Raw genomic sequence first — 25,841 nt, 5'->3', positions numbered from 1 at the left:
AGGTTTTTTACCTACCTCTACAGTAGATGTTGTTTTACATGGTATTCCCTGTTCATCAAAGGTTTCATGTTTCAAATTATTTAGTTATACATAAGATAAGAAATGGAGGGTAGTTGAAACAAATGTGTTAGGTTTGACTATGTAAATACTAGCATGTACTAAAAAACAAGGTTGCAATAGAAGGCTGCAGCTTTTGTTCCTAAAATTAAAGCTTAAAATACATGGTAAAAGGGTGTTTTTTTTCATAAGAGAATCACATTGCAATATTTTGCTTTTACTGAATACAAAGTCGAGAGTGGGAGAGGTCATATATAGAGATGACTATGACCTAAGAATGACAGCTAGCACTCCATCCCACTATATTTTATCAGCACGGCAATGCCATACACACAAATACTGTTATTCATTAGTGCTTTAAGGCTTAAGCCTTTAACCATTTTCTTGAAGGAAAATAAGCTTAAACAAATGTCAAACAAAACACACTGCGTGATGCATGGCTTAGTTGGTTGCAGCTTAGAACTTGGTAATGAAGTCGTAAATGTGGTTGTTGATCTCTTGTGGTTTCTCTTGGTTGATAAAATGAGCGGCTCCTTTCATCACCACAATATTCTCCAATCCTGGTACCCATTCCTTGAATCCACCGCCATGTATGTACTCTTTTGTTCCTGGAAAGCTATACACCAAATCTGACTCCCCAACTATAAATTTCACCGGCACCATTATCTTAGATCCTGTCCATGCTGCACACAACTCCCAGTTTCTGCAAAAAAAAAAAAAAAAAAAAAGAACCTAGCTTATATATATATATATATATATATATATATATATATATATATATATATATATATATATATATATATATATATATATATATATGTATATATATATATATATATATATATATATATATATATATATATATATATATATATATATATATAGCTTCAGGTTCATTTCAGACCATGCTAATTTTGTGAGACAGTGAGACCAAATCTAAAAATAATTTTAAAACGTAAAAAGGAAAAATCCAAAAATTCTTTTTTTAATTATTATTTTCGAAACTTTATTTAACTAAAAAAATAAAAAAATAATAAAAAAAAAGTTACCGTTTTTTTTAAATTACACTGTACATATTTTAATATGATTTTTAGAATGTTTAGAATATTCTATTAGGTTTGTTAGATATATAGAATATTCTAAATATTCTACTAAAATATGTAAACTAATGTATTTTTTTTTGTATTTGTTTGGAAAATATATATTCCAAAAATAATATTGGAAAAAAAAATTTTCGAAAATTTTCAATTATTTTGCATAACATTCAATATTTCCAAAATTAAGCCGTCCCACATGAACCTAACTATATATATATATATATATATATATATATATATATATATATATATATATATATATATATATATATATATATATATATATATATATATATATATATATATATATATATATATATGGTTAGGTTCATGTGGGACGGCTTAATTTTGGAAATATTGAATGTTATGCAAAATAATTGAAAATTTTCGAAAAATAATTTTAAAATGCAAAATAAATGGAAAAATCTAAAAAAAAAAAAATTTAATATTATTTTCGGAACTTGAATTAACTAAAATAAAAATTAAAAAAAATCCCATTTTTTTTAAAAAATACGTGAAATATTCTAATAGAATATTACACTGTACATATTCTAAAAAATAATTTTAAAGTGCAAAATATATGGAAAAATCTAAAAGTTATTTTTTTTTAAATATTATTTTCGGAACTTGAATTAACTAAAAAAATCCCGTTTTTTTTTTTGAAAAATACGTGAAATATTTTAATAGAATATTACACTGTATATATTCTAAAAAATAATTTTAAAATGCAAAATAAATGGAGAAATCCAAAAATTCTTTTTTTAAATATTATTTTCGGAACTTGAATTAACTAAAAAAAATAAAAAAAAAAATACATTTCACGGTCTCACAAAATATAGGTGGTCTCAAATGAACCTAACCCTATATATATATATTACCTAGGTGTGAATGAAATATATATGTTGATTAATTAATTAATAACGTAGGTACGTACAGATCAAAACACCGATAATAATTTAATGGTCCGGCGAATCCTGTGGCATGATATTTGGATGCAAAGTAGTCGAGGTCTTGTTGAGTGAACCAAGAAGGTATGGTGTATGGAGGTGCATGTTGAAAGACGTTTGCAAAGTGTTTAGGCAACATTGGTGGGCTTGGATCTCGTTGGAAATACGATGATGCCAGCAGTTTTTTGGTATCAACTTTTGCAAACTCCTCTTCCCACCCAATTTCCTGTTCATATTAATTAATCAATATATACATTCATTTCTTCTGTTCTGGCGTATAGTACGTACGTATGTGTAGTTACTAGTTACATTACAAACAACTTGTTGTGGGGTCGGAGACAATACAAGAATACAACAGCTTGCATTTTTTTTTTGTACTAAACAGCTAGCGAGCAAATAAAGTTAAAATGCAGGCTTTCAAAGTCGTCCACTTTATGCGTTTTGAGTTTTTTAAAAGTATGTTTAAGATAATCTTAAGAAAACATCAGATCTTTGTACATACTTGGTTGGAATATGCATACACAAGACGATCATTAATCTAATAATTCTTATAATGTAAAAAAAAAGAGTGATCGATATGATGACCTGGAACCTGCAGATGTAGAAATCGTCACCAAAAGTGTGTCGCATGAGGTCTACAGGTTTGACGGACGGATTCCTAGGTTTATAGACGACACTCATGTTAACCAAAGCCTTGATCCGGTCTGGCCGGAAAAGACACAGGTACCATGAGATTATAGCACCCCAGTCGTGACCCACCAGGAAAACCTTGTCCAACCCCAACGAGTCAAGCAAGCACACCAGGTCTCCGACGACGTGGAAGGCCGTGTAGCTGGTGGAGGAAGGTGGTGCCTCCGAATCTCCAAAGCCACGAAGGTCAGGCGCGATGGCACGGTAGCCTTTAGAGGATATATACAGCATCTGGTGACGCCATGTGTACCAGAGCTCCGGGAAGCCATGGACGAAAAGCACAGCAGGGCCTTCTCCGATCTCAGCCACGTGCATGTTGATGCCATTTACTTTTATATTCTTATGTTGTATTTTCTCCATGTCTATAGATATTTTGTTGTGGTTGCTCATGTTGTGTGGCGGGGCTTTATTTTATAAGCTGGTTATAGCGTTGGTTTCTAGGCTTCCATGGGTATTGCCATCCCTTGGCTTTTGGTGTAAAAAAGGAAGGGAAAGGTGTAATGTGGGTTTACGTCATAGATGGAAGCCACTGTTTGTTTTTTAATTTTACTAAATACTTTTGTTAAAAAAATATCATAAATAGGTAAATAATGGTAATTTGTGAAGGTAAAGTTCAAGTTGATTACCTTTGATAGTATTTTTATTTTTGAATATACGCGTTTTGTAAAAAAGATAGTATTTGGTTATCAAGTGATATGACCCTTAAGTGGGTTAGCCTCCAAGAAGATAGAATGAAGAAGAACACACTATTTGAATAATTTTCTCCAAGTTTTTTCCCAAATAAAATTACAAGATTTAGGGGTTGTTTGATAGTTTCTGACCGAGTAAGATCTGACTGAGTCTGAAGCTCTGACTGAAACTACATCTCATTAAAACCATATCGTTTGATTATGATTCTGACTGATTATTCTGAATGTTAGAAAAGACTATTTTACCCTTCTCTTTTATTTTTCAAAATTTGGTTTTTTGTGTCACAATGTCATTTCAATGGACAACATCCAAATTTCTTTTGTCATTTTTCATCTACTTTTTTTCATTTCTCTATTTTAGATACTATGGACTGATTATTGTTTCCCACAGAATGATAGAGTGCGAGCTTCAACAAATAGCCATACCTTCACCATGAATCGTGCTCAGCGCCCATCCAAGATATCCAAAATCTCCTCCTTAACTCAACTAAAGATCGCAGGAGTCTGCTCCAAAATACCGCCGGTAATCTTCGACGAGATGAATGTCTGCATTTGCTCCCTAATCGGCTCAATACCCTCACATGAATCAGAAACAGAACCTGAACCTCCTTCCTGGGAACTCATCAACAAATTGAAATACAACATGCAAAAGATCATAATATACTCAATAATCCTCTTCCCACAAACTTCTTAGATTCTCTAAGACTCTCCCCGATTCAAGTACGAATCATATGCTTTCAGTAGTACGGGCCCAATACTACCTTTTAAACGTATCCATACATTCCTCAAGAATCATCCCGAATCCTCTAAGTCACATTCTCAATACAATGCACCCAAAGACTCACTAAATAACGCAACAAAACCCACTGAAGCAATCTCTAGGCTTTCCTAGGCTCCCGACCTCACCATGCCATCAACTGTTGAAGAACTCCCCATAATGCCAGTCACCCATCTCATGAATACATTCATATTCATTTACTAGTTAACTCCCATTACCTAAGAGTTACACAAAGCACAAAGCAAGCAACATTCGAGTAGTAACATTCTAATCCATAGAACAATCATAGGACATTCAACCCATATACCACAACTCAGGCTAGAATTTCACCCTTACTGTCGGTTGCCTTATGCATACAAATTATACACAGAACAGGATCAAATAGACTGTTGAATAAAAGACTCTACCCTAGTACCACAACCAGACAAGGAATAGGAAATAAGGTGAAATCAATTATTCTAGGGCTATAAGATTTTAAATGTATACAATTTTTAAAGCGTACACTTAGCAATTACTGGTAACAATAGATATCCCCATTTCAGTATAACATTCAATACTTCCAAGGTGACAAGGCATCACATATCAAGCCAATCTATCCCGGACTGATCAGCTCTAGCATGAAAGTCTACCAGCTCATACAATAGACATACAAAGGCATCTCTCATTGCATTCTATCATGCAAAAACTAAACATATCCTTAACCCTAAATTGCATGCGATTCACAGATTCATAAATCAAGTCATATCAAATAACACGTATGGGTATTTTGGGAAAATTTACTTGAGCTCGGATGATTGCATGAACCACTCCTTTTCTTTGAAAACTTTACCAAATCCTCAGTTTGACTTTAGACACACCCAAGAGTATGTCTGAATCCCTATAACCAAGGCTTTGATACCAACTTGTAACGTCCCGAAAATCATGACATAAGAATTTTTGTTTTTAGCTTAATAAAACGTTAGTACATTTCTTTCTTATAAAACCAAGATAACCAAGAGTTAGCAAAAACATCATCAAATCAGAGTAACTCACAGAATGCGGAGATATGTGGTTTGTGCCCTGCAATCGTCCCGAGCTCTTTCATTTGAAAACCGGAGTACCTAAAAAATAAACTGAAAACTGTAATCACAAAGCTTAGTGAGATCCCCAAAATACCACACAGCATACAACCACAGATTATCATCCAACATACATATAGATCCAGTGATAAAAAGCTAAGTTCAGATTTCGAGGAGAACATGGCTAAGAAGTTTGAGATGAGCATAATGGGTGAACTAACTTTCTTTTTGGGGTTGCATGTTAAAAAACTAACTGATGGAATTTTTGTTTATCAAGCTAAATATATTGCATGTATGCTAAAGAAGTATGGTTTCTCTGATTGCAAGCTGGGAAAGAATTCGATGTCCTCATCAACGTCTATTGGCGTTGATCCAAATGGTGCTGATGTGAATACAACTCTATTTCGAGGAATGATAGTGAAACATCCCAAAAAATATGGTCCAAAAATTTTGTTTTAAATAATTTAAGAAAACCATAATTACCATTCATCGTCTCATAAAAACATAAGTAATGTGTCTCAAATCCTCATAACAAAATATTGTATCAAAATTATGTGTCAAAATATTAGAGTCTAAACATCCCAAGCTGAAACGAATGGTGTGTGCACTGCAATCATCCCGAGCTCTTCCCTTTGCTAGCGGAAGTGCCTGAAACCAAAACTGAAAACTGTAAGCACCAAACGAGCAACTGACAACCATATTTCATTCTACCCACTTTTCAATTTCTTTTGGGTTTTTACATCCCTCGACCTGCAAGTCATTTTCCATGTTTGTTGGCATCTATATCTTCCGTTTGAGGATACGTGTATCTTCCAAATTGTTTCAAGCTTCTGTAACAACATCAAAATTACTGATATCACTTCCAATTATCTAAATGTAAAAATAAAAGAATTCATAGAAAACTCAATTTGAACCCATGGTAATGTAAACCGATATGATAAGAAGATAATATAGAATAGTTTAAATTATATGATAATAATTATCTGTTATAATCTTGTCATTATTGGTTGTATATATATATATATATATATATATATATATATATATATATATATATATGATAATGATACCGGGTTTTGTGTGGCAAATACTCTGTTTAACTTGATATCAGAGCACGATCCTTCTAGAGCTTATCTTCCTATTTTTTCTTTTCTTTTTCAGCGTTCTGATCATCTTCTTCAGAGCGTATCTCCATGGCACCTACCTTTGTTAACTCCTATGTAAGCTAACCCGCACAAATTTTTTGTTGTGGAAATCTCAGTTTGTCCCTATTCTATGGGGTGTTCAACTCTATGGGTACGTTGACGGTACCAAATACAGGATATGAAACTTGGTATGTCCAAGATCAAGCCATTATCGGTGGGTTACTGTCTTCAATGACGAAGGATGTACTGTCCCAAATCACTCGATGCATTGATACGTCTATTCAATAATGGACATCTCTTTACACTATGTTTTCTGCTCAACATAAAGGTAACTCTATCCAGATACGCATACAACTTTCAACTACAAAGAAAGGTGATATGAGTGCATCAGAATACTATCAAAAAATTACAGGACTAGCTGATCCTATGGCCAATATCGGTCATCCCGTGACCGATGAAGAGGTCATAGGCTACATTCTTGTTGGTTTGGGTCCTGGTCATGGTGATCTTTTCATAGCCATTACAATGGTCAATAATCAACGAGACATAACTCTACCAGATTTTTATTCATATGTCATTACACATGAAGCACAACCCACTTCTATGAATGGTTCGGTAGAGATCCTCTGCCAACAATGTTCTGAAGCAAGAAACAGCAAGTACAGGTGGATCTCGTCTAAATTTCAACACCAACAACAATGGGCACAATGGTTCTAATAATCAACAACAAAGTTATTATGGTGGTCGTGGCAGCCATGGCCGTGGACGTGGTCATGGCAGAAACTATGGTGGAGGACCACATTGTCAAGTGTGTGGCATTACTAGCCACATAACTTTAAGTTGCAGAAATCATTTTAATCATGCATACCAGTCAGAAGTTACCGTGGTGGTCACAGTGCAACTTTAGGGAACTACAACAGTGACCAAAATTGGTATCTTGATACAGGAGCAACATACCATCTCACAAGTGATCTTGATCGTTTGACTATTCAAGACCGTTATCATGGTAAATATCAGGTTCAAGTGGCCAATGGATCAGGTTTGCATATTTCTCATATCGATCATTCTATAATTCCTGGTTTAAATAATCGTCCTCTTGCTCTTAAAAATAATTTACATGTTCCAAAAATAAACAAGCACATGCTTTCTGCACACAAACTTGTATTTGATAATAATGTATTCATATGAATTCACCCAAGTGCTTTCTTTGTTAAAGACAAGGCCACGAAGAAAACGCTTCTATTCGGTAGAAGCAAAGGAGGTCTCTATCCGATGTTGATCAATTGTTTTTCTCATTCCGTTGCATTCAATGTTAAAGTGTCTTTGTCTCAGTGGCATCAAAGGCTATGTCACCCTTCTTCAATAGTTATCAAGTCAAAAGCATATTCTTGAACATTTACATGACTTTCTAAATGTTTTAGAAGACAAAAAGCAACTACAAAGGTTTCTTGGTGTTTTAAATTATGCTGAAACATATATTGAAAAACTTGCAGCCATGAGAAAACCTTTACAGACAAAATTAAAAAAAGATGTCATTTGGAATTGGTCAAGTGCTGATACAGACTACATAAAAAAGATAAAGAAAGTTTTAATCAATTTTCCAAAACTTTATCTTCCAAACATTGAAGACAGTTTAATTATTGAAACTGATGCTTCTGATGAATTTTGGGGAGGTGTTTTAAAAGCTAAAAACCCCAAAAACGAAGAACAAATTTGTAGGTACACCTTTGGCAGTTTCAAAGCAGCTGAGAAAAACTACCATAGCAATGAAAAAGAATTATTCGCTGTAAAAAGAGTTATTACAAAATTCTCTATATATTTAACACCAGTAAAATTCCTAGTTTGTACAGATAATAAAAATTTTACTTATTTCCTTCGAACTAAGATTGCAGGAGATAACAAATTAGGCCGGCTAATACGTTGGCAAGAGTGGTTCTAACGATATACATTCACTGTTGAACATCTCGCAGAAAACAAAAACATACTGACAAACTACCTCACCCGTGACTTCAGGTATACCTTACATCATCCATGATCTCACTTGCTCCTCTCAAGCCCTATAAAAGGATATGATCCTCATGACATATTTCCTCACAAAAACTTCACCTACAAAAAAGATAGGGGAGATTAGAGAGAAAAGTAAACAAAAACCGAGTTTACAAAAATGGAAGACCTCAACACTTTGAGGATAAAGAAACAAGTGCTCCTCATAGAGCTATCTGCAATTGAGAAAAAAAATCAACTTGTATGAACAAGTAACAACGGTCACCAATGTTCCGGAAAGAGAAATCTCAAAAACAAAGGCTATTCCAGTGCAAATGGCACCTGGTAAAGAATCAACAATTCGTTGAAAGCTGATGCTTTGCTAAAAAGCATAATAAAGGAGACAACTACTCCTCTTCCTAATGGAAAAACTAGCTTATTGGTTAATCCCAATCCTTGTACTGAAGGAATCAGTAAAATGACAACTTTGTCACCCACTAACAAATCTGTGAAGGAGTTTACACTAGATTACAAAAAAGCTCTTAACAAAGAAGCTGAAAGATTCTATGTAATCTACAAAGGACCCCATGCCGGTGTTAATACTGACTAGGGAATTACAGAAACCTTCTGTAAAGTTGATAAAGTTACTTGCAAAAAATTAAGAAATGAAGCATTTGCAAGATTAAGCATTGCCACTTATTAAGACGATACAAGCAAGACTAACCAACCACTTCTTCGACCAAAAATTCAAAAAGTCAAAGAAGCTCATAGAGACCAAAGGTTTGACGTTCCAAATGACGTTCAACAAATGGTTAACTATCTTGAAATATCTTTTGAAGATTTCAGAACAATCTGGAAGAAAGCAAGAGCTGCATGCCCAGAAGACCTTGTTCATGAAAAGTTTTTCACTACGGAAAAGAAAACAAAAAGTCTGTTCAACTTCCTCGAAGGAGCAGATGCAAAATTAGTCTACCAAGCCTTTCAAGCTGGACTAATCGACAATATCTACCCAAGTTGCAACCTTCAAGAACTCAAATTCTTCCCAAGCAGCATGGTAGAATCCATTAAGAACTTTCGAAAGAAAGTACTTAAAGCAAAAGATAATCCGGTCTACATCAGATGCATCTCTTCACTCCCAGAATGGATTCAAGAATCAACTCTTTCTCCATACCACTTTCTGTAAATTGGTCTTTCTAAAGCCAATAGAGAAATTGAGCAATCTTAACCAATGGAAGATAAAGATCTACCTTTCAAAGAAATTCTTCATCCCAATCGCATCAAAGGTTTAAGAAGAATCTCAGAAAAAATCATTGAGATTATCTCTAGTTCAAAAAAGAAGATTAATTATACCGATTCGCATTGTATAATTACAAGCTGGAGTTATAATAACACCAGCCAAGAAGATCTTCGTCAAGACTCCAAGTTTGCGAAAAATTCATGAACAATAGCATGGAAGTATCCAACGCTACACGCCAACACTTCTGCCAACATTCAGAACAACATTTCGAAGAACATCTTTGTCACTTTTGCGAAAGCAAAGATTCGGAGACAAAGGAGGGGCCTTTCTCTGAAGATTACAAATCCTCATCATCTTAAAGAAAGATGCTTCATGCGTCAAATGGCCACCGCCACTCAAAATAATAATGCCTTTCTTCATTATTAAAAGCTTCCTAGTTGTCCACAATAATGTAATCTTTAATGGATAAAAACGTAATGCCTGACATAATAGGCAAAGATCAAACCCTCTCAATGTATCTATAAATTGAGAGTTATGTTTTGTTTTAGGGACATCGCAATAACTAGTGCAAGAAAAAACACTCTCTATCTAGTAAATTTTCAGTTCAATGTCTAGTGAGTAATTCCTCCCTTAGAAGGGAGAAAATGTAAAATATTGTAAGAGTTTTCCCTTTTTGGGAACTCTTTTATCAATAAATCTTTGTTTTGTTATTTTTGAGTGTTCATACAAATTAGAGTCATGAAACTTGTAAGTGACAGAGTGCCAAGTCGACGATGATTAACAGTACCGCAGACACGATGCCAACAGGGAAAGCAACCACACAGACCAAAGAACGACACAGGCTGACTTGAATAGTTTCTATCTATGTAAGTATGACACTCACTACATTACAATCACACATTTATTGATACCAGAGTCTTCTTTTAACAATTTTTATATTTATTCCCTTCTTTGTTAAAAATATTCCGTACACATCCACACACCAAAACTGGTATCATAGTCCTGATAAATATGGCATTACATTATAATAAAACTGGTATCAGAGCCTTGATAAATATGGAATTACATTATAATAAAACACTTTACAGTGTAATTTTCAAAAGAATTCATAATAAAGAGATTGAAATTTCTCAACATAAAGAAATATTTTTCAGTAATAAAAAAGACTTAGAGGGTGTTTGGCTTAGCTTTTTAAATGACTTTTGACTTTATCTTTTAGAAAAAGTCTCAAAAGATGTTTGGCAAAGGAAAAAAGGACTTTTGTAAATGACTTTTCCCATAGAGTAATTTGAGTCTTTTTGAAAAGTCACGATTACCTGATTTTTCCCAACTTTTCAACAGCTAAAAATATTAAATTACCAATATACCTCTCATCTACCCTAAACATGTCTTTTTTTGTCATTTTACATGTAAAAGTTAAACCAAACACTTTAATTTTTGACTTTTTCCGTTCAAAAGCCAATCCAAACATATTTTAAAAAATAATATTTGTAAAAAGTTCTTTTACAAAAAGTCCTTTTACAAAAAGGACTTTTGCCTCACAAAATCTAAGCCAAACACCCCCTTAGTGCATATAAATTTTAGAATTCTATAAGCACAAAACAAACATACTCACGAATATATACCAAACATGGTTAGTATACGTAAGTATCTCCTACATAAGCAAAAAGTACATCAAGAAAATCTTGATAGAAATAAAAACTTAGTTTCAGAACTCAGAAAAAGGATTTTAACTTGTTAACAATTCTTAAAATGAATAAAGAAATTTTCAACAACTCTGAAGAAAATAATTCAGAAGAAAAACAAATCTTAACTTATGTTGAAGATGAAGATGGCTTTCATGCAAATCTTTTAATAAAACAAGACCTTCTCTCTCGAGTTAAGAAAATAGATTTAAAAATAAAGAAAGAAAACATTTTCAAAAATGTTCCTTTTAAACTTAGTATTCTAAACCCTCTTAGAAGGAAAAATGAAATCTTCTACTTTGTTAGTACTAAAGAAATGTCTGTAGACATAAAAGATACAATAGGAGCTGTCTTTCTACCTCTTTTAACTAAGGAACAAATAAACAATAACTTAAAAAATATTCCAGTTGAGATTAGATCAATTATTAAAATGGTCCATATCGGAGCTGTAAATTTTTTGATAAAATCCAAATTCCAAGTAGGAATAAATTCTCCCATAAAAATGTCCTTAATTGACAACAGAATTACTGACAAACAGGACTGCATCTTAGGTGTTGTAAAGGGAAACCTTGCTTACCAAAAGTTTATGTTTTCAGTATATCCAAAGTTTGCTCTGGATTTAAAATCTGCAAATATAGATAAAACATTATCTTTTATACATCACTTTGAAATAAGTGACCTTATGAGCCCATGTCATAAACCATTCACCATAACATATCTCATAGGATATGCCCTGACCAACAGTCACCATAGCATAGACTATAAGAAAGACGAGTACGTCGAACTTGATGATGTCTTTTCAGAAATAGGCCATGTCAAGGCATATCCTATGGATTCACTCCACATAGGAGAAAGCTCGGAAAGAAAAGATAATAACTTAATAAGAAACATGTCTTTAAAAATTGATAGTCTACACCAGAATATCAAATAAATCACTAACATTATAAATGAGTAATAAAATTGATTTTCCTCATTTCTATAAAAAAGGTAAAACAGTCAAAATTAAAACTTTTGACGATAATACTGAAAAGAAAGAATACGTTTTCTCTACTTCAGGAAAAGTTTGTATTCAAACAATTGTAAATCATTGCAATAATCTCAACCAGATCATTGCAAGATGTCTCTTAAAAACTTCAAAAATAAGCCATTATCTTGGTATTTCAAAAGATATTTCTAAAGATATTTCAAAAAATAAAATACCTTTTAACCAAATTAAAAAACGATTTAGCCTTTATGGTTAAAAAACAATCTTGATAAAAATGATTTTGAAAAATTCTTCGAAGTTCTTGAAAGACAAAATAAATGAACTATCAAGTTAACCCAGTCTATTGACAAACATTCTATTCTTTTAGAAAACTGTTTAAAAAACAACCAATTTGATGAAGAAGTCACCAAAAAGGCAAATATTGAGGGCACTCTTAAGGTTGGTGATCGTATTGGGTCCTTGACCACTATTTGGAATACCATTGTGGACATGCATTTTGAACTCATATTTCTTTTTATTGCTTCTTCTTGTGGCTGTATAAGAAGATTCTGCTTCATCATCTTCTATATCCGAATATTTGAACTTAATAGTCTTTGTATTTGTTTTAAAATTATCTTCTTGTTCTGATTTAGTATCAGGTTCATTTATTTTAGTCATTCTAAAATATTGATAAAAAAGTTTGGGTTCTTTTTGATACAATTCTTCACATTCTTCAGTTTCTAAAGATAAAAGCCGAATAAGTTTTTGGTCAGCTTTATCATAATCTTCATAATGAAGGTTAAAGAAATATTTCTCGAGTTTCTCAGAGATTGTTTCTTTCATTTTTACTCTTTCCTGAAAATTTCAATTTTCTAGGAATTTTTTGAGCTTCCTAAGTCAGGGTTTCCAACACTAGGATTAGGAGGTGAGTATTTCTTAAGACCTGAATATTTTCCAGGCTTGGTTTTTTGTTCTATGATGGAGATATTCTTGATGTGCTCAAGAATCTATTTATTACAAGGGAAAGAGTCAATCTTTTCAGATAACTCCTTAGTAATGTCTGCAATAATTTTTGCAGATGCTACTTCCAACTAGGTAATGGTTACGTATTTATTGACTATTAAGTCCAAGTTTATAATCAGCCCATCTATTTTTTTCATTAAAGAGGTTGATTGATCTATTGAGCTCGGGTATCGAGGTCATCCTATTAGCTGTTTTAACTGATCATGTATATTAGTGATCTTAAGGTTGGTTTCCTTAAGAGTTCCCTCAATATTTTCCTTTTTGGCGACTTCTTCAACAAATTGGTTGTTTTTTAAAGAGTTTTCTAAAAGAATAGAATGTTTGTCAATAGACTAGGTTAACTTGATAGTGAATTTATTTTGTCTTTCAATAACTTCGAAGAATTTTTCAAAATCATTTTTATCAAGATTGGTTTTAACCATAAAGGCTAAATCGTATTTAAATTGGTTAAAAGGTATTCTAAAGTCAAATAGTTTAGGTCATGTGTCGTCTGTCTGTGATGCATGTCAAAGGGAAAAGAGTCATCAACAACCTTATGCTAATTCTGCTCATGTCATTCACACGGATGTGTGGGGACCTGCTCAATTTTCCAGTGGAGGTTTTAGATATTATGTTAGCTTTGTGGATGATTTTAGTCGATATTCCTACTCAACGGATAAGAACTTATAAACCAAGTGCAGGTGAACAACAAGGTCCTATATTGCTAACATCTACATCTCAAGATAACCCAAATGCTGTTGACACATCAACCCCTGTTACAACATTTGTTCCTATCGACACTAGTATAGATGAACCCACGACTTCATCTTCAATACCGCAAGGAGTTGTAACACGTGCTAAAATAGGAAAGGTGCTTCCAAAAACATATACTAATGGTACTATTCGATATGACCCTATGAAGCGAGATTTTTTTGTTGAGCCTATCTCTCATCGTCAAGCTCTCTCAGACCAAGCATGGCGTCAGGCCATGAAATCTGAAATTGATGCACTTTACAGAACACAAACTTGGGTCCTGGTTCCACGACTTCTCGGTGTTAATCTTATCAGTGATAAATGGGTTTTTAAGCTCAAACAACATCCGGATGGATCTATTGACAAACATAAAGCTCGTCTAGTTGCTCATGGCTTCACTCAACAACATGGTATTGATTATCATGATACATTTAGTCCAGTTGTCAAACCAGCCACAATACATCTCGTTCTTTCCCTTACTATTTCTCAGGGATGACATCTGCGTCAAATTGATTTTAGCAATGCTTTTCTACATGGGTTCTTGGATGAGGAAGTCTATATGTAACAACCCCCCGATTTTGAGAACCCTTAACACCCTCATTATGTGTGCAAGCTACAAAAGGCAATTTATGGGTTGAAACAATCTCTGTGTGCATGGTTCTCAAGACTGAGTGATAAATTACATGAGATTGGTTTTCAATCGTCTAAAACTGACACATCTTTGTTTTTCTTTCAGCAAGCAGACATAACTATCTACATGCTTGTCTATGTAGATGACATTGTTATTGTTGGCTCTTCACAAAAGGTTGTTGATCAGTTGATTCATCGCTTGTCTGTTTCATTTCCTATCATGGATCTTGGCCGGTTGAAATATTTCATGGGAATTGAAGTTGCTCACAATTCAGGGGGAATAACATTCTTGCAACATAATTATGCTTCCGATCTACTTCATCATGTTCACATGGAGAACTATAAGAGCGTTTCAGATCCCATGTCATTTTCAGAAAATCTTGCTCGTGATTATGGAAAAATTCTCAATGGTGATGATGCTTTTAAATACAGAAGCATGGTTTGTGGTTTGCAATATCTTACACTAACACGACCAGATATCTCCTTTGCAGTCAACAAGGTGTGCTAGTATTTTTCAAGACCTACTGATATTCATTGGGAAGTAGTTAAACATATTTTGAGATATATAAAAGGCACTATAACTATAGGGATTCACATTAGAAAATCTAATTTGAGATTGTTAAGCATATTCAGATATGTAGACTCGGCAGGATGTTTGGATTGTCGAAGATCCACTGGTGGGTTTGTAGTGTTTCTAGGACCAAATCTGGTCTCGTGGAGTTCGCGTAATCAACCCACTGTGTCTTGATCAAGCACAGAAGCTGAAGATAAGGCTTTAGCTAATGGTATAGCTGAAGCAATATGGATACAATCTATTCTCAAGGAGTTAGGTATGTGTTTGCCTCGTCCGCCGGTACTGTGGTGTGACAACTTGGGAGCTACTTATTTGACTGCTAATCCAGTATTTGATGCTCGAACTAAGCACATAGAAGTAGATTTTCATTTCGTTAGAGAAAGGGTAGCCATGGGTGCTCTTAATGTTCTATTTATATCTTCTAAAGATCAGGTAGTAGATGGATTCACTAAGCCAACAACTCGTAACATGCTTGACCGTTTGAGATACAATCTGGACCTTGTTCCGGTTAAGCTTGAGGGGGAATGTAAACCGATATGATAAGAAGATAATATAGAATAGTTTAAATTATAAGATGATAACTATATGTTGTAATCTTATCATTATTGGTTGTATGTGTGTGTGTGTGTGTGTATATATATATATATATATATATATATATATATATATATGATAATGATACCTACGGGTTTTGTGTGGCAAATACTCTGTTTAACTGGTAAAGCTTGTAAGCAAATAGAAACACTATACCTCTATTTGTTCTTGCAATTTCTTTTGTACTATGCAAAAATAGCAAATAAACATGGATCAAATTCAAACAGAAATAAAGCCAAACACACTTAATACAAGCAAACCAGTACACTCATCTATATATAATTTCATGAAGATTTCAAGAATTAATGTTTAGGGAAACAAGAGGATTGATCGATTAATTACTTGGGCTTTAAGATTAGTCGGAATTGTCTCAAAAGCAAGTAGAAGGAAACAACATACGTAATAGAAATCTATTTCAACACATTGAACAATCGATTTCAAAGAATTGAAGAATCGATTTCAAGCATATACAAAAATCAATTTCAAAGAATCAATTTTACGGAGAGACGGGAATTGAAAACATGTTTATTGGGTCAAAATGGGAAAAATCTTACCACTTTGGAGGAGAAGCGAGGTGGGAGACCTAAAGGAGCAAGGTGGGATGCTGAAGGAAGGAAGCCTTAGCAAGCGAAAGAGAAGGGCATATGAGGGAGAAGACGATTTATGTCTCGGTCAGGCATTATTTTTTACAGTATCTAGTCAGCCGTTCATTAGTCATTTACCCATCAGTAAGAGCTTAAATAATGGTATCAAACAGCAAGACTTGGACCGAGTCAGATAAAACCACTGATCGGACCAAGTCAGAGTGAAATCAAACAAGGCCTTAAATAATAAAATGTTACCTAAACTAAATTCATTTTATTAAAGAGCATGTGTGATCGAAAGGAGATCATGCATGTTGAGATCATGCATGTTTGAAAAACTACTTCTTCCACTAACTAATTTTACATGTGCTTAATGTGATTGACTCATTCCTTTTGACCCTGCTGAAGCTTTTATCTCAACAGCAACTTTCGGCCCAGTTATGGTCAATGGATCGTCCATGGGCTTGTGGTGTTGAGTTAAGTCCATGACTGTATCAATGCCCTCCTCTTGAGATGAGACCTTGTCCTAAAGGTTGGATATGATAACACCGATAGTTGAGGTCATGGTGGCCGGTTGATAAAGCCCATATATGGTAACTTGTTGGTTGTTAAACTGGAAGGATAAAGAGGGAATCGAGAAATCCACCGTAATGGGGCCTAAAGAGTGGAGCCAAGCATAACCCAACATAAGTTTACATCCAGTGAAGGCACAAAGAAAAAGAGGTACCGGGAATGAGGTTTGATCCAAGGTGACAGGAACGTGAGGGAAATACCTGTGGCAATGTAATGGTTCACTATTTCCGACGATCACCGAGAATGGAGGCTTTGGTTGGACTGTTAAGTTGAGCAATGAGGCGACATGTGGCTGAATTAGGTTCTGGGTACTGCCGGAGTCGACAAGAATGCTAACTTTGCGGTGTTTAATAAGACTGGTTAGTTTCATAGAGGTGTGGTAGTCATCCCGAAAAAAACAACAGGTGAAATAGAAAGAAAATAACGAGATTGTCGGTTAGTAGTGGTAAGGTGGAATTTCTTGGAAGGTCTAGTGTATTTTCCACAATGAGTAAATTTTGATGGGGGGATTGCAACGGTGTCCCGGTGTGTAGCGTTCGGGGAAATGAAAACAAAGCCCGATAATGCGCCTTTGTTGCAGCTAATCTGGGGACAGGTGAGTGGTGGACAGTGGTATAGAGGCAGTTGGATGGGCAGAAGTGATAGCGGTGATAGCAGGTACTAAGACGAAGGAGTCGTTGGTGGGGGTCAGTAAAAGGGTCGGTGGTTAGAGGGACTCGACGCAGCTGATAGCAGCAGGGGAAGCGGAGGCGGTGAATTTTTGTACCAAGAGTTTTGCTAAGTCGATTGCTTGGGTGAAGGAATTAGGTTTAAGGATAGATAACTCATTTTGGATAGTTGATTGTAGACCTGAAAAAAGCAATCTAGCAATGCTTCTGGATGCAACCCAACGCCCATATTACTTAAACGTTCGAAATTCGCGATATACTCGGTGACTGTGGTGGTTTGTTGGAGTTTGAACAAAGCAACTGGGTGGTTCTCAAAAGACGATGGACCAAAGCGAAGTTCACGAGCACGGGAAAACTCAGGCCACGGAGTGAGAATGTTGTTGTCGGCTAAGTATTTGTACTAACTTAGGGCCACGAAGTGGTGATGATACTGATCAGATTTACGATGTTTGTGGTGAGGGTGTTAAACCGGGTGTTGGTGGCGGTGGCAAGATAATGAAGTGCTTGAATGTGGTCTGGTGGATTCTCGTTGGTTTTGTATTCTGTTTTAAGAGGGATGTCAATTATCGTATCTTTCCGGGGAGGCATGATTGGGAGATCGGGAATGAAAGCACCAAATGATATAACCCTTAATTAGGTTAGCCTCCAAGAAGATAGAGTGAAGAAGAACACACAATACTTGGAGCAGTTTTCTGCACATGTTTTTCCCAAATGAAATTACAAGATTTAAATAAGAAAATGCTACCTAAACTAAATGCACTTTATTAGAGAACATGGGTGATGGAAAGGAGATCATGCATACTCGGAAAACTGCTTATTCCACTAACTAATTGAACATGTGCTTAATGTGATCGACTAATTCCTTTTGACCCTCCTGGATCTTTTATCTCTACAACAACTTTTAGCCCATTTGTGGTCAATGGATCTTCCATGGGATTGTGGTGTTGAGTTGGGTCCAGGATTGTATCATCAAGTTATGACATTAATATTTTAAAATATATTTTGTTGGATCGAACTCCAAGGAAAAGTCAAGACTTGTGTTGAATGATGAATAATGCTTATAGTTTGGTTGCTTCAAGATGTGTGTTCGATCTATATGTCTTAGCTTAAGGAGGAGTGTTAGAAATATAAGCTAATGACTCTTTGGAGAATCTGAATTTTTAAGAGGTCTGAATTTCTAAAATGTTTGAATTTTAACACACTATTTGGTTGGAACCTCTGCATTGTTGTGTTGAATGATAAAAATGATAATGTTACCATTCTGAATCATTTATTTCAAATACAACATCATACATTTGAAAAAAAAAATTCATCAAAGTAGGATGCTAGAAATGAACATCATACATGTGAAAGATTTTTTTCCATCAAAATAGGATGCTAAATATAAACATTACACCTAATATTACAAAAAAGTACAATGTCAACTAAACAACCTAATATTGCATTAAAATTAATGGCCAATAATTTGGTCAACATCACACCCCATACAAGGTTTACATGAAATAATATATATAATTTTATTGGTTCTTAAACATGTGAATAAAAAAATGTTGCTAATCTATAGAAACACACATACGAGACATCTTCACAATTAACATGCAACAACCCATTACCTTCTTCATCACACACAACCATCATAAGCCATCACCGAGCACCTACCTGTCAATTGTCATTGACCTTCATCATCATCACCACAACCTTCATGGAACCATCAAATTTTATTCACCAAACCTATTTAATTAGCTGCCATCAAACCGAAGAAAAAAAGGTAGTGGTAGAATATTTTATCCTTTCAACTTTTTAAAATTTTTTCTTATTTAAGCATTGTACTTTGAAATTACAATGCGATAATTGGTAGTATTTTCAAAGTATACCCAATTATAATATCATAATTTTAAAATATAATGGTCTAATAAGAAAGAAATTCACATTTACAATAACATGCAAAATTCAAGAAACATAAACTTACATTATTTATTATTTACTACCTTTAACCGATTATACACATTCACATAAAACAACACAACACCATAAGGGTACATACACCACATATACATATAAATCAACAAAATCAACAACATATTTTAGCAAAAACCAAGAGCAAAATCGCAACCCATCTCACATGGATCTTTTTTTCTTGCAATTTTATCCGATAATTTCTACAAATTACAAAAATCATTTATAGAAACAAATAAAAATCAAAATGCCATCTCATCTATTCGAAGAACAATATACAAAATATGCACTCGACTAAAAAGATTATATATGCAGAATCAAAACTACACGATTTTTTCAAGGGTTGAAACATGTTCAGAATCAGCCTGTTCCGAATTGCATGCCTTGAAACAAGTTGGGTTCCACGATCGAATCAGAATTCTCCTTTAATCAGAAAAAAAAAATAGGGCAAGAAATAAGTTTACCTGCTATCACTGGCTAAGGGATAGAGGATGGCGCTGGCCGACACTAGTACAAAAATTATCTACGACCACACTTTTCCCGGAACCGCCCTGCCACACTTTCGATTTCCATGTGGCTAAAGCTCAGTACTGAAAATCACTCCTAGTGTTAGCCACATTTTATTTGTGATACGTGTGATGTTTGTATAATTTTTTGAACATATTAGCCACTATTTTAGATTAAAACGTGACAATTACAAGCCACAATCGATACGTGTGACCAAATGTGGCTATTCGCCAAGATATTTATTTGATTTTTGGAATGTGTTTGTGATTTTTTTTATATGAGGCGATATATAAGTATACGTTCGCATGAAACAATTGTTTTTATGTCTAAATCATAGAATTGAATTAGCCAATTGAACGTGATGTGGCTAAAAGCTTATACATATGGCCACATAATATATTTTTGTGACAAATGGGTGGTGTTTATTAGCCACTTAGCAAAAGAAAGTAATGACTATAAGTAGTGTATGGTGACGGTTTATGTTTTTATGTATGTCCAAAAGTTTACAATGGTCATGATAAAACAAAAAAACATATGACTGTTAGTAGTTTATGGTCACACTTTAATTGCTTATGTGTGTCTACAAGTAACAATACATTGCTATAGGAAAAAACATATGACAATAAGTAATTTATGGTGACGATTGAATTTTTATGTCTGTATAATATTCATATTAAAACAAAAAACATATGATTGTTAGTAGTTTATGGTCACACTTTAACTGTTTATATGTGTCGAAAAGCAAACAAACTAACTTAAAGGAAAAATCATGTGGCTATAAGTAATTTATGGTCATTGTTTAAGAAAGAAGATGTAATACTATAAGTATTTTATGATCATGGTTAGAAGAAAAAAAAAACCTTGGAGTATAAGTATTTGATGGTGACGGTTTAAGTTATTATGTGTGTCCAAAAGTATACAATGGTCACGGTAAAACAAAAACCATATTATTGTAAGTAGTTTATCATCAAATTTTAATTGGTTATATGTATCGAAAAGTAAACGGTACAAATGCCAAAAGAAAAAACATGTGACTATAAATAATTTATGGTCATTGTTTAATAATAATAAAAAGTACAATTGTAAGTAATTTATGGTGACAGTTTAAGTTATTATGTGTGTCCAAAAGTATACAATGGTCACGCTAAAACAAAAAGCAAACAATACTAATGTTAACGGAAAAAACATGTGACTATAAGTAATTTATGGTTATTGCTTAAGAAAAAAATGCAATACTCTAAGAAAAACATGTGAGTTTAAGTACTTTGTGGTAAGTGCAAAGTACTTATCATTGTTTAAAAATAGTAAATTACCATTTTACCCTTTGATTTATGTAAGCGCAAAGTACTTTATCATTGTTTTATATGACACTTTCACCACTAAAAATTAATTTTTACCAACATGAAATCCATTTCAATATAACATTAAAGTTGTATACAATATATGAAAAAATAGTTTACATACTTGTATATATTTGAAGAAGTTAATAAGAGACAAACTAATTGTATATTGCACTTTTAAATATCCAATATTAAAAGTAGCAAACTTAAAAAATTGTTTCTATACACCTATCCACTTTGATCATTTAAAGAGTTAAGGATGTCAAGAATAAGGTTTTTGGGAAAAACCTTATGTCACGACGTGGCCGTGTGAGTTAAATGATAAACGTGCTTGGTTGGTGACCGCAACGTGACAATATGGCTTATGGGTTTTGAACATTCTAACACTCATATGGTGTGCATGCAACCCTAGAAACCTTGGATCTATGTTTTCTCTATTATACATGCAAACTTTCTTTTTTCCAAGGTTTCATCCTAACTAGCATATGATTTGGGTATATGTAATAATAAAACTAGTAGAATGACATACCTTTCTTGTAGCTTGGATTCCTTAAGACTTTGTAAGCCTAGAACCCCAAATGTGATGCCTCAAATGCTTCACACAACACTACCAACAATTGGAATAACTTGTGAGAAGATTACTATGCACCAAAATCGGCTAGCCCTCTCTAGTATCTCTTAAGTTCCGGTTTTACAAGTATGAGGCTTCTTTATATAGTGTGCATATTAGGCTTACACCATGTAACTCATGCCTTTCCACATTCCTCATGATCCATGGGTTTTAACCTCCATGGAGTATCTATGGCTAATCACATGGGTTTAGCCCATCATGAAGAACTATGGATCATAAGCCCACTATATAAGAATGAATGGTTTACCAAATCAATCCCCATTTATTTAATTAGTCTCTTTTGATCACAAAATTAATTCCAAACTAATTCTTGATCAATACTAATTAAATAATTCATATTAATATATTAGAACTTATAATATACTAATTAAACATAAATATCCTCTTCTCAAAAAAGTCTATCCAAATTGTTTCGATGCCATGCAACCCAAATGGACCATGCCATATTGGGTCAAGTACATACCAAATATAGTTATGGACTTAGACACCTTATCCAACAATGGCGACCATGGCTTCGTCGCAGTTGAAACCCAAGCCCAGTATTTTAGGGTTTCTTCCATATTTAAAGGCATTAGTTCTTGGATTAGGTCATTCTCTTCAGCCTCCATCGTCCCAACTTGAAACCCTAGCATCCATTCATGGTTGTGAGCTTGTTTGCTTGGTTTTGGATCTTGTTCTTTGGGTTTTGTGAAGCTTGAGGAAGAAGGGATTCCATATTGGTGCATGGAAAAAACGAGCTAGCTTAGATCCATCATCTCCCTCAGAATCTTGTATATTTTGAGGTATAAAACTTGTACCTTGGCCTTTGTTCTTTTAGATCCAAGTTTATACTTTTTTTGGTTGGTTTTGGTCTCTTTCATGGATGCTCTTGGAGTTTGAGGAACCCAAGAGCTTAATATGACACTCTTGTGATCAATGAACTTCTATTAAGTGAGAAAAGGTCCATGTTAGTATGTTCTTGATCCTATTCACAATGACTTAGCCTTTAGAGAGCTTATTGTAACATCTATTATTCAGGCATTCATTTTAACCCTTGAGTTGTATTTTATTTTCAAGGTTAGTCCCCGGTGGCAATTTTGTAATTTCAGAGTCAACTTGGGTATACGGGGCGTACACCTTCGTACGCAGGGCGTACCCGAGTTTGCATTAGTAGGCTACGCCTACATTGGTATACAGGGTGTATGCAGTGAGGGTGAAAAACCTAAATTTTAGGGTTTGGACCATATTTAAGCACATTTACGGCCACATGCACCTTCTTATCTTCAGTCTCCTTCCTTATTTTTATACCCTAAAGAGTGTTAGTGCATTGTGAAGCTTGTTGAGCCATTGTTGGTGCCATTTTAAGCTTTTGGAGTAGAAGGAAGAACATTGGGGTTGTGGTGTTTCACTCAAGGCTTTGGATCCAACATCTTGTTCCCCTTGTGCACCTTGGGGAGGTAAAAAGCTTCAACCTTGGTGTAGAAATCTAATGGATCTAGTTTTAGCACAAAGTTGCTTCCTTATTTGTCCCAAACTTGGTTCTTATGAGTTGCAGGTACTCCAAGGCATTTGATTTGTCCTTCCAAAGGTTTTGAGAGGTGTTAAGTCATAAATTTGGGGTTTTGGTCATTAGTTTCTCTCCATGCAAGTGCTAGATTGTCTTAATGGGTTAAGAGACTAGGGTTTTTGGAGTTAAGGTCTTAATAGCCATGCTAAACCATAAAGTTGGAAACTTTATGGTTAAGAACATCTTTTGTTGCCTAGATCTGAAATTTAGACATAAGTGCTTAAGGGATTAAGCACTTAATAAAAAGGGTGGTGAGCACCCGCATACGCTAGGGGTACCGAGGGGTACACTGCACATATGAGGTCAGCTCCCCGATCTTCAACTGCAAAGTATGCCCCACGTACTGACTGATTCAACCTGGTTGACTTTGACTTGGATTTTGACTAGGGTTTGACCTAAGGGTATTTTAGGTATTTGAGTGGTAGTATGAATTTTGGTCATTATTATTAATAAAGGTGACCAGTAGAATGGGTTTCGGAGCAGCGTGCCATTTCAGCTTTTCGTTTATCGGTGAGGTAAGTCTTTTTACCACCTTAAGTAGGCCGAAGGCACCAAGGCCGACCCATTGTATTGTATGCGTAAAATTGTATGCTGCCATATGATTTTGTAGAATGAGATTGTATGATTTACATATTAAGCTAGTATGAGCTTGGAGTCATTATGGACTCGGGGTTGATACCGACCTAGGGGTTGATTCAAACCCGACATAGTTATGTGCTGTTATTTTGCGTTGATACAGACCTGACACAAGTATGTGCTATTATATTATACGTATGTTGTATGTGGTATTTTGGGAAGGTCACCACGCTTTATGCTTATAGTTTATATTTATGGGTTCAGGTACTTCCAGTTCAAAAGGGAAGGTCCCAGACATAATGGCTCGATCTATCATCAAAGCTAAACTCATTCATTACCCTTGAACCCTGCGATTGATGACCTTGGCATATAGATACCCTAATACTTATCCCACCGAAAGTAGAATCCTGCAAAAAACATGAGTGATACCTGACTCACGATCTTACCCAAAACCAATTAGATACACAACTCATAACCCGATATCCACAAATTTGCACTTGTATTTGACACCAGAACCTTCTGATTCCCGATGACCCTTCACTTGACCATTAAATAATATTCACAAACCATCTCTAAGACTACAATGCTCGCACCTGGTCCAACCTCCAAGTTCTGAAGAGACCAAATAACAAGGCTACCCAACCTATAAGCCCTTTGCGTTACACACTAACCTACCACTTGATCCTGTAACTTAGAATCCAAACCCTGACCCAAAGGTCTCTACCAGGCCCCACCTGAATTTCCATAATCACACGGGCCTCGCCCACGGGCCCTAACCATTAAGAGCCACTCAGACTTGGCTCCTCCTCGGACCCCAACCTAGAACATAGAATAATTCCTCGACAACCCTAGCCGGCGTGCCCAAGGAACGAACTGATTCCTATTTCATGCTCGTGACCATCCCTAATAATAGTCTACCTCGAACTGATGAATGCTACGATCCCATCATAGTCTTACAACACTTCCAACCAACCATGGTTACCACCCTGAGCCTTACCACTCTCAAACCATCACAATACCACACATCCTAAGCCGAATCCTACAACCAATCAGGAGTTCGGGTCATGCATTCGAATCTTACAGCCTACTATGTATCACAATGGAGATGTCGACCTACGGTTGGAAGTTTCCTGAAATCCTACCATCACAACCTCAATCTAAACAGCCATTTAATTCTCCCCCACTTGGAATTGAGTAAGCGCTCTCAATTTTTAATTCCTATGGATCTCCGACCCATCTCCCTCAACTAGCATGAACCGCTCATACCATGCGCTAAACAATACTAGCATTCCATTGCTAGCCAAACTCAATGATCACCCAACTCCTGAAATCCTGAAGAATACTCTTGAAAACTTAGCCAATATGATAATCCAAATCAGCTCCCATGATACCATACCTCTTCATTGAGTTCTTATGTTGGCGACTAAAAACCATAACCCTTGCCCTGAACTGACGAATCTTCATCCGACTCCCATTCTCGAAGAATCCCTGAATCCTAAATGACTGTAACCTGAGAAAATATGAAACTCCCCTATTATTATGATGACCAAACAACTCATGCAACTGATACCACCATC

The 25,841-nt window shown here is 34.8% G+C and overlaps 1 protein-coding gene across 1 annotated transcript; it reads right to left on the bottom strand.

Annotated features, from left to right (window-relative positions):
• Positions 1-222: 222 nt before the first annotated feature.
• Positions 223-3,272, bottom strand: LOC145048761 (epoxide hydrolase 1-like). The gene is made up of 3 exons (XM_078997355.1): positions 2,687-3,272; positions 2,089-2,327; positions 223-760 (listed from the first exon to the last, which is right to left on the bottom strand). Exons 1-3 carry the CDS (start codon positions 3,179-3,181, stop codon positions 514-516), a joined length of 981 nt encoding a protein of 326 aa, XP_078853481.1. The 5' UTR covers positions 3,182-3,272; the 3' UTR covers positions 223-513.
• Positions 3,273-25,841: the final 22,569 nt, after the last annotated feature.

The sequence above is a fragment of the Lactuca saligna genome, chromosome 5 (genome assembly GCF_052625555.1).
Source record: "Lactuca saligna cultivar CGN05327 chromosome 5, ASM5262555v1, whole genome shotgun sequence".
Taxonomy (NCBI): Eukaryota; Viridiplantae; Streptophyta; class Magnoliopsida; order Asterales; family Asteraceae; genus Lactuca; species Lactuca saligna.
The sequence above is the reverse complement of the archived record's forward strand: the minus strand, read 5'-3'. Positions and strand labels throughout refer to the sequence as shown.

Excerpts from the sequence above, each read along its gene's own strand:
- LOC145048761 (XM_078997355.1), bottom strand. The coding sequence starts at position 3,181 with ATGAGCAACCACAACAAAATATCTATAGACATGGAGAAAATACAACAT. Across the intron at positions 2,328-2,686 it reads TCTACATCTGCAGGTTCCAG|GAAATTGGGTGGGAAGAGGA; the intron begins GTCATCATATCG and ends TAATATGAACAG. Across the intron at positions 761-2,088 it reads TATTATCGGTGTTTTGATCT|AAACTGGGAGTTGTGTGCAG; the intron begins GTACGTACCTAC and ends TTTTTTTTGCAG.